Source organism: Physeter macrocephalus, chromosome 8 (genome assembly GCF_002837175.3).
Source record: "Physeter macrocephalus isolate SW-GA chromosome 8, ASM283717v5, whole genome shotgun sequence".
In the NCBI taxonomy this organism is placed as follows: domain Eukaryota; kingdom Metazoa; phylum Chordata; class Mammalia; order Artiodactyla; family Physeteridae; genus Physeter; species Physeter macrocephalus.
In genome coordinates this window covers 1897412-1908124 of record NC_041221.1, presented here as the reverse complement: position 1 = coordinate 1908124, position 10713 = coordinate 1897412, and the positions used below count along the sequence as shown (strand labels likewise).

Below are 10713 nucleotides of genomic sequence, written 5' to 3'. Positions count from 1 at the left end.
AGTTGCCTACTCATGAAACATGCCAAAATTGTAATTTATGTGGTATCTTATCATGAAAAAAAACATTAACTGAAAGAGAAAAATGTAGTCAGTCTAAGACACTGATGTGGATATATTGTCAATTTAATAATCTATTCTGATTGCCTAGGATTAGTTTGGATTATTAACAGTTAAAACTGAGTATAACAGGTACAATGAAAAGATTTTGTAGAACAGAATTGCTATCTCACAAGGGAATGGACTCAGTAGCAGATAGTATTCAGTTGGTGCCAGGGGACAAGTGTCACCTTGGTGTCAGCAGTCAAGTCCATACCTATTACAGCCACATCTGTAGCCACATCCTAAGATTCTAAAGACACCAAAGCAACAGACATAACCATATCCACAGTTGTAGCCATAGCCCAGTCCTCTATAGTATCTGCCTTAGTAGTAGCATACTGTGTCAGAATTTAAGTGTTTAGCCTATGAACGAAGAGTAAATTTTAGTGAATGAGAACATTAAATGCTAAGAGTCTTTTTTGCAGTCTAAGTGTAGGTGTGGCAAACCACAGACACTTCTGACATCCTCATATAGACCAACTTGTATTTAAAAATCTCATTAATCACGTTTCTTTAGACAAAAAAGACTCCACATACTCATTAAAGTGGAGATTATTCGCTTGGTATGTTAGGATCTTCCCAAACAGTCGATGTTCTTTAAATAAAAAACCAAAATGCTGAGTTCACTGACCTTGCTGACACTGTTGCTGAATTTAACCTTTGTAACCATGCTGCATGACATCACATGGAGGAGGCGAATGACTTCTTCCTCCAGTGATTTTGCTAATAATACCCTTCATCTCATGCGCAGATTTAAAACCTAATCAACACAGCTGTGATGTTATCTATATAAATCTTAGGAGCAAACAGTATTTTTTTCTGTACGACCTACCACCCACTCCAATCACATTTTACTCTGTGGGATTTGTATTGCTGTGTTCTCTTGAGAGTAATGCCACTTTGTTGCCTGTGTAGTTTTTTTTGTATTTTTGTTTTTTTCTGTTCGGTAAAAAAGTTGTCTAGTTGATTATCGATACCTGCACCAGACTGTACACATTTCTTCACATACATGAAGAGCATTGACCATCTTATTTGTTTCCAAGTTCATAGGAATATAGAGTAGAACTTTTTGAGGCTGAAATTTGATAGAGTACATGAGCATTTATTTTTCTTAAGGATAGTGGCTCTGTAAGTACCATGCCTCTATACATAGACTTGAGCTTTAAGAGACAGACCAAATTTGGATGTTATCATTTCTCAGGAGGATTGAAAACAATTGGGGATTTTCTTTCACTGCTGTTCTCTAGGGCCATGTCTGATTTGGGCTACTGTAGTGCAGCCACCTACTTTTAAGTGTATCCTCAGATTGGCAGAACCATCTGTAAGCCAGGACTATTTTTTCTTCTTTCAACTGGAAAATCAGAATAAATCCATCAGCGGGTGTTGAGAAAAAGAAGACACTCAGTAGAGTAGAAGCCATGAGACTCAGGCCACTTTCTTCTATAATTTATTTGTGCTTTCTGGACTTCCTCAAGCCCAGTCTCATACAGCACTTTCACTTGATGATGGAAGATTGCTGTGTATACTCAAATTTGTGGCTCAGATTCAAACAATATCTAGTTCACAGTGGGCAGTTCAAGTCACATGGTAACTTGGTGGCTTAGGCACAAGAACTGAAAAATCTTAAAAAAAAATCCAACTCATAGAAACAGAGAATAGATTGGTGGTTGCCGAACATGGGGGGAGGCTGGTGTGGGGGAAATGGGTGAAGGTGGTCAAAAGGTACACACTTCCAGTTATAATATAAATAAGTTCTGGGGATGTAATGTACAACATGGTGACCTTAGTGAACTGTATTGTGTATTTGAAAAGTTACTAATAGAGTGGATCTTAAAAGAAATATCTACTTCTCATCACAAGAAAAAAATTGTAATTTTGTGAGGTGATGGATGTTAACTAGTGTAATCATTTGGCAATATATACATATATCAAATCATGACGTTGTGCACCTTAAACTCATAAAATGTTACATATCAATTGTATCTCAATAAAACTGGAAAAAAAACAAATGTAAAAGAAAAAAAGAACTCAGTTATGAGCTGTTTCTTCAAAAGATAATATAAATCTGCAAAGGACAGCATAGATTTGCTCCAAAATCCTAAAAGCCTGTGCTATGATTCACCTCTACAGACCTGTGAAAACCTCAAAACCTCATCCTTATCTTATGTGGACACTTTAAGCAGCACTGAATCTGCTGCTCCGTACAGTGAAGTAACAGAGCAGTACGTACGGCAGCCTGTGACCATTGTGGAGTTTCTTCTTGCTCTTAATTCACTCTAAGCTTGTAGCCACTTTATTGGCTACAATGGATAAATGGATAACAGGTGGCACATCCAGGTGAGGATTACATTATCATGAAAATACAAAGAGGCTCCTGAGTATTGTGTTTCCTACCTAGTGATAGGAGGCACCAAAAGTAATGACGTGTCTCTTCATCCAGATCGGTGGACCCCTAGAAATTTCACTGAGGTGACAGGTCCTTGAAATTTTGCAGGACTTATTCCCCATCCTCTGTCACTCATGAGTTTTACCAAGATGTTCAGGGTAGTTGCTAGTTCCTACTCACTGGGTCTCATCACCATATTATAAACATGGTGGACTAATGTGATAACCACTAGAATGCAAAGTCAAGGTCTCTGTAGACTAAGTTGTGCCTGGGGTTTGACGAGTTAGCATAATTCTGAGGTAGGGCAGTTAAAGAGCATTGCTGGTCCTGCCAGCTGAAAGCAAATGGTGTTCTCCACTTACAGGGGTAAAGTCAAAAGCCTCTGCAAGATCAAAATTAATGAGAAAGTATGATGGAAATGCAATATCAAAGTGAAAGCATCTATTAAAAATATAAAATTTGAGGTGTTTTGAGATAATTTTGACCAAAAAAAATGTCAAATCTGAACGTTTTCCCTCGTAGCCTAAGATGAGTTTACTCTGCATTAAAGATATAATAGAATTTATAAGTCGTCCCTGGTAGTAGCAGGATGAATCCAATAAGCTGAGTGGCTTTACAAGTTTCTCAGTAGAACCCATAGGACCAGTATCTGCTACAGCAAGATGGATAGTAGCAACCACATCCATACCTGCCATAGCCATAGCTATGGCCAGCACCTAGGCCACAATAATAGCCCAGGCCACCATAATCATTTCTGCAATAGTACATGGTGTTAAGAGTGGAAAGTTCACTTGAGAGGAAGGAATTATTCTTCTCAGTTTAAATGTCATCGTCTGCCCAGGGCCTTTTATACACTGTTAGTGGTGGGTAGGACAAACCAGGCATTGTTGACGTCATAATTTAGAATAACTTCCACTAGAAAAATTAAATTTAGTTTTTATGTAGAAAAACTAAATCTTTTGTTTACATAGGAAAAGAGTCCCTCAGATAGATATAAGATCATTTTGCTATTATTTCAAGTGTCCCATAATTAAATCATATAATTTATTTTTATTTATTTATGGCTGTGTTGGGTCTTCGTTTCTGTGTGAGGGCTTTCTCTAGTTGTGGCAAGCGGGGGCCACTCTTCATCGCGGTGCACAGGCTTCTCACTATCGCGGCCTCTCTTGTTGCGGAGCACAGGCTCCAGACGTGCAGGCTCAGTAGTTGTGGCCCACGGGCCCAGTTGCTCCGCGGCATGTGGGATCCTCCCAGACCAGGGCTCGAACCCGTGTCTCCTGCATTAGCAGGCAGATTCTCAACCACTGCGCCACCAGGGAAGACCCAAAATCATGTAATTTAATAAAAGACATTTTAATTTTATTTTGAAAAGCAATTACTCTGCATGTGATTAATTTAAGGTCAATTATCAGTGTATCATTTTCTCTCCACTCCCAAGTAATAATAGGTCTGGAAGCCCAGGGACTACATTTCCCAAGTTGCACTGCAAAATAAGATTCTGCGTGAAATGCCACCAGTGAGAGACTTGAATGAGATTTAGGAGGCGTTAGGAAACATTAGAGATTCTCTTGAATCTTTTGATTCACTAGACAAAGTGAGAACCCTCATTACCAAGCATATTTTGCTTTTATGTCCGAATGACCTTATTCAAATTATATGCTTTAAGAGATTTTTTTTCCCCTTATTTTTATTGCCCTTGCTTACCCATATGTATTTATTTGAAATGACATGTTCTGGCTACTTGGTGTGACATAAAGCATATAGTCTTTTCTCCAAGTTTTGCTTTGTTGGCTTATTTTCTAAAAATAACATATCCTTAAAAGGCAGTCTAAGAATTTAGAGTTTACATATGTGGATTTGTGAGTTTGTGGAAGGAATAAAACAACTGAAGTGGACAAAAGTCATCATTTCTGTAGGGCAGAAATGATGGATTTTAGGGTATCTGTGTAGTTGGCATTTTTAGATGCTGCTAAACAGTTTCTGTAGGGGTTGTGCTACTGCCATGAATGCCAGTAATGTCTGTGAATTCCGTTGCTGCACATTCTCAAAATCACTTGGTATTTTCAGTCTCTTTAATTTTAGCTGTTTGATAAGTATGCTGTGCTATACCCATGTTTTTCATTGTGGGTATAATTTGCATTTTCTTGCTCTGATGAGGTTGGTCATCTTGTGTTATCATTTGGTGTAAAATGCTTGTTCAAGTTTTTGGCAATTTTTAATTGTGTTTTTTGTCTTTGTCTAATGATTTGTAGGTATTTTTATTTATTTTTTTGTAAAAATCCTCCTTTAGATACATGCATTGTAAATATCTTCTCCCATCAGTGGTTTCTTCACTTTTATTTATTTATTTATTTATTTATTTATTTTTTCGGTACGCGGTCCTCTCACTGTTGTGGCCTCTCCCGTTGCGGAGCACAGGCTCAGAGGCCATGGCTCACGGGCCCAGCCGCTCTGCGGCATGTGGTATCTTCCCGGGCAGGCCCAGCGGCCACGGCTCACGGGCCCAGCCGCTCCGCGGCACGTGGGATCCTCCCAGACCGGGGCGCGAACCCGGTTCCCCTGCATCGGCAGGCGGACGCGCAACCACTGCGCCACCAGGGAAGCCCCTTCACGTTTTAAAATAGAAATCTTGAGAATTCCCTGTCAGTCCAGTGGTTAGTACCAGGTTCAATCCCTGGTCGGGGAACTAAGATCCTACAAGGCACGTGGTGTGGCCAAAAAAAAAAATCTTTAATTTTGATGAAGTCCAATTTATTAATATTTTCTTCTATAGCTAGTACTCTTTATGGCCCGCTTAAGAAATTATTGCCTACTTCGAATTAATCAAGGCATTCTTACATCTTATTTTGGTGCAAGGTATGAACCAAGATTCATCTTCTTTTGTATTGTAATGAAATTAACGTTATTTATTGTGAAGTCAATCCTTTCATTTTCTGCACTGCAATGGTATCGTAATAGGATAAATCTGGTGACCCTATATGTTTGAGTCTGTTTATGGAATATCTTTTTTTCCATTGGCATGTGCTTACTCCTGAATCAGTACCAACTGTCCTTCCCACACACATAGTTATGTCATTTGTTGATAGTGGCAGGTCTACATCTTCCTTTCCAGTTTATATTGCATTTATGTACTTATTTATTTACATGTATTGCAGTGCCAAAGACCTCTGGTACAAAGTTGTATCAAACTTTAATTAAATTGTGATAGTGGTTATCCTCGTCTTATTCCTAACTTCAGATGGAAATTATTTTATATGTCAGCATTAAATATATCAGCTGTAGATTTTATGTAGAAGCCATTTATCAAATTGAGGAAATTATTTTTTAGTCTTAGTTTACTGAGAATTTTAAAAATTCATGAATGCATATAAAATTCTATATTTTATCTGAATCTATTAAGACATTCATATGACTTTCTATTTCCATTAATGTGATGAATTACACTGAATTTTCAGATATTAAACCAATGAAGGATTTTGCAATCTTAGATTATAGCTCATGGGATTTGGTTTTGATAATATATATCATTTTGGATTTTTATAGCTACATTCCCAAGAAATAGTCCTTTTTTGTAATGTCTTTGTTAGGTTTTAATTTTCCTATTTGTGTTGCCCTTTTCCTATTCTGTGGAAGAATACGTGTATAATTGGCATTTATTTTATTCTTAAGTGGTATAAATAATTCATCAGGGAAGCCACTTAGGCCTGGAATTTTCTTTGCATGACTGTTTTAAAATACAGGCTGATTTTCTTTAATAGGTATCAGACTTTTAGGGTCTCCTATTTTTTCCTTGTCTCTGTTACTTGAATGGTATTTTTTCAGATGGAATTCCATTTTCCCATTGTTCCTTGTGTGAACAGGGAGTGAAGATTGTAATCAGTGAAAAAATTATGTTGTTTTGATTTGAAAGGAAAAGTTGGACAACAAATACAAGAATCATTGGTGTAGGAGGAAAGCCATGATCTAAGTTGTTGAAGCTGGTGTGCAGGAGGTGGTGACCAGGTCTCTTTCCTGGAGGAATTTTTGCACAAGATTATCAGGCAGAGCCTCTGTAGCAGCAGCCTGGAGGTATGGCAGATGTTCTGCTCTTTTCCCTTGAACTACAGAGGAGCAATCAGAAGGATGTGATGTGGGAGGAACAAATTACAATCACATAGGAGCACAGTAGCATCAAGAAACTGCCAGCAGTATGTATATATGAGAATAGTGCTGTTTCTGTAGGCAATACATCATTTAAAACCTTAAGGCAGGAGAATGAGAATTTGACCACAACAAGTATAGATGATTGGAGTGGCTCAGAGTCACATGAAAGCATTTTATATGAGCAGTTTAGACAGAATTGGTTATCAGACATTCGTCTTTGTCTTTTTAAAGATGTTTGGTATAATTTATGTTGAAGTGTTTCACAAGGAATAGTATAAGACCAGTAAAAATAATTTCTATGTCCTCTTTACTCAGATTCCTCAGTTATAAACATTTCACCGCATCTACATTTCTCTCTTTTATCTATCTATCTATCTGTCTATCTATCTATCTTTTATCTATCTATCTATCTATCTATCTATCTATCTATCTATCTATCTATATGTATATATCTCTATCTATATCTCTAACTGACTTATATTTCTGTGTATCACAATCCTGTTGAATGCCACTGTCCCAGATGTGGGTACTGTAAAGGTGTCTCTTTGACACCTCAGTTCTAGGATGGGGGCTCCTCCAAACACAATTCTGCCTCATTCTCTGGGGTCATCTCTGTCTTACAGTTGCCCTGGGATTGCTGTAGATGTTTTCTGACAGCAGCCGAGGGCATACTGAAGGCATGGGACCACTTTTAATCTTCCTCACTTTTTGTTTGACAACAGAGATGCTTTGTGCAAATGAAGAGAAATTTGTACTCATTGAAAGTCCAAAGCAGTTGTTAGAAAATATTCTGCTTTGGGATTTTCTTTAAGGTAAAATACAATATTTTACATTTTTTTATTGTTCAGCATGGAGTCAGGTGGAGGGAACAAGATATGGTGGTGAGGAAAAGTGAAGAACACAATGAGAGTTGAATAAGCCCAGATATAGAGGGGTAGGTACAATGCACGCTTCAAGGAATATGCTTTGTATATGTCTACTGCTGAGTTATTAGTATTGTTATCGGGCATTAAAAAGTAATTTTATTCATTAATCTATTTATTTTTAACTGAAGTAGGTTTTGCCAAAGTGACCTGTATAAATTGTACATGTTTACTCTTGAGAGTAATTAGAAGATTGAATGAGGGACAGAAAATGTCTGGGCCTTGCATTTTATACTGCTGATGAACAGAGTTTTCCCTCTTATCTCACAAGCAAAACCATTTTATAAAACATTATAATTTTACTATCCAGACTGTCTAGATGTGTGGTTGTATATCTGTAAAGATGTCCCTTTAATGAAATATGTGCCCTTAAATGAAATGTATACACCCAAACAGACACATATAAATGGCAGAGAGAAATGAATATAAATGCAAAGCATTTTGCAATGAAAGAAAAGTTTATTGAAACATAAACTTAAAACCTTTTTTGCATTAACATTGTTAAGTTAAAATGAAGGAAGAAGGGAGGCAATAACAAACAGAAACATTTTTATGAATCGTGAGGTGTTACATGTAACGGAGGTCAATCGATATGACGCATGCTGAATTTGTAGTATTCAATCTGAAGCTGAAGTAGCCCAGGATACAGGATAAAATTTTCACTGTTTGGAAAGATAAATTACTTATAAGAAGAACCCTGGAAGGATAATTGGGAAGCACGGGAGAAGGAGTTCTACTAGATGAGTGACTCTAAAAGTTTCTCAATGGAAGCCATAGGACCAATATCTGCCACAGCATGCTGGACAGCAGAGACCACATCTGTACCCGCCATAGCCACAGCTATAGCCACAGCTTCCATAGACATAGCTCAGGCCACCATAGGAGTTGCTGTAATAGCACATGCTGTGTGGGAATAGAAGCTTCAGTTGAGGAGCAGATTTTCAGTTTCCTCTGTGAATATTAACATTTGTCCAGGGTCTTTTATACACCCTCTTTGGTGAGTGGGACAAACCGCAAGCAGCAGGTAGCCTCATACTTTACATTAATTTGCTTTTAAACTTCCAGAATCTATAGTTTATTAAGCAGAAAGAAGCCCTCATAACTAAGAATCCCTTGCTGTTATGTCAGAATTCCCACTACCAAAGTAGATGACTTTAATAAGCCACCTCTGCTATATTTGCAATGCCTTACTTACAATGGTTTTGTTGGTTTAAGGTCCATGACAGGTTTGTGTAGGAAACTCATTTTTTTTCATGTCCAGAATACTTATTATTTTTGCTGTTAAACTTTTCATCTCATAATAAAATGTGTGGTTAGAATTTGTTAATGTCCCTATGTCGGTATGTGGATTCATGAACTGGAGACGTCAAAGAAGTAAAAAAAAACCCAAAAAAACCCTGCCAAATTACCTGTTTTTCAAGGGGTAAGCAACCATTTCCCCTAGATATGAGTTTCCAGTTATTACTTATAAAAGAATGACTGATTATAAATTCTTTTGTTGTTTTAATGCCATCTCTTCTTTCACCTTAAAATTTACTGTTATTCAGTATTCTTGCCTTGATCTAGGTGATCTTACCATTGAACTATATAATTTGCCATTTGCGTATTTATTAATTTTCCTCTAAATGTATAAATTAAATCTCTTGGGTGGATATACTACTTTGTGAATTTGTATGTTGCACTGTTGTCAAAACCCTGTGTCCAAAACTGGGATACTGATGAAGATTCAGTTGATATTCAAGTACAAGCATGAGATTTTTCTAACTCTTCCCTCGCTGGGCCCAGGATTCCCCTGGCCCATTCAGTTGCCCTCTAGAAGTAGAATGACCTTGGCAAAGAAAAGATGAAAACCATTGCCCCAGTACTAGCTCTGACTGGCAGTCATTTATGTGGGGCAGTGATCTTACTAGAGAGGTAACATCTCATTTATGGAAGGTATGGACTGTTTCCTAAGCAAGATACGCTCCATGTTCTTTTTAAAATGAATATTCTAAATGTAATAGTTGATGTGTTCTTTGTCTACACTTCATAGACCCAGGTATTAAATAAAATGTTGTGGCATGGGAAAAATAGGAACACAGCAATGTGTTTGAGTGAAACCTGAAGTACTAGATTTTCTACTGACAACTATGCACTCTTCTTTCCTCTTTCTATTTTCTTATATATTCCGTTGATGGGCATCTACATTTTCCAACTTGCTTGCTAGGAAATTCGCCCACAGGCTCCTGAGCAAGACTGGGACTTGGCATCATTAAGAAGATATATGACCTTTGGCAAATTTGAGGTTTTGAACTGTGCTCCACTGAGAAACGCTGGCCTGTATACTGCAGGCAGCTGTGACTTTCAGTGTCAGTTTGTTATGGTTCCTGAAACTTCCTTACTCACCAAAAGATAACAGTGAATTTGAGTGTAGAAGCCTTTCTTGACCTTTGTTTCTATGACCTTTCTTATGGTTTCATACGCATTTTATTTCCTGCTTTAATCCTTTCCTGCTTAAAATACACAAAGTGGTTTCTTTTTTCTTTAAGCAAACCTTGAAAGATACACCTAATAGTGTGGTCATATGAACAAGGCATCACTCCAGAGGATAACATACAGTATATGTGTGAATTAATGTGCAACTTTATTGTGTCTACAAGTAAATTTCTTCTTTGTTTTAAAAGATCAGCTTCTTGCATGACAGTCATGGGGGAAAATCCCAGCTTATAATTCTATATCCACTAAAAGTATCCTTCAAAATTTAACATAAAGATTTTTTTTTCCTAGAGAAAAGTGGCCAGCAGACCTGCAGCAGCAGAAGAATGATCCCAAGCTGAAATGTGGAAACTCAGGAAGTTTTGAAGACCGAGGGAAAGGACATATATTGCTCAATATAAATGGCTGGGGACATAAGCAGTGTAAGGAAGGGTGCCTACAAGCTGGGGTGGAGGTAACAAAAGCCTGGAATGGGTTGTGGAGCCTGCACAGGGTAGAAAGGCTTCTACAGGGCCTGGTGTACAGTACAGAAGCTGAGTGTAGCATGGAGACCATTTATGGAGAAGGACAGGGGTACGGACAGCCCATAGCAGGGTGGCAGTAGTTGAGGAGGGGAACAGGAGGGGAACAATGGAAGTGGCTGTTATCCAGAGCAGGGCATTGGATGCTCTCTTAGCCCTAGGTGGG

At 37.9% G+C, this 10713-nt stretch overlaps 1 protein-coding gene across 1 annotated transcript; it reads right to left on the bottom strand.

Annotated features, from left to right (window-relative positions):
* Nucleotides 1–294: 294 nt before the first annotated feature.
* LOC112063967 (keratin-associated protein 20-3) lies at nt 295–769 on the bottom strand. The gene is given in 2 exon segments (XM_024120063.1): nt 295–462; nt 731–769. Coding segments are annotated over 2 exon segments (207 nt in total).
* Between the last annotated feature and the right edge of the window lie 9944 nt (nt 770–10713).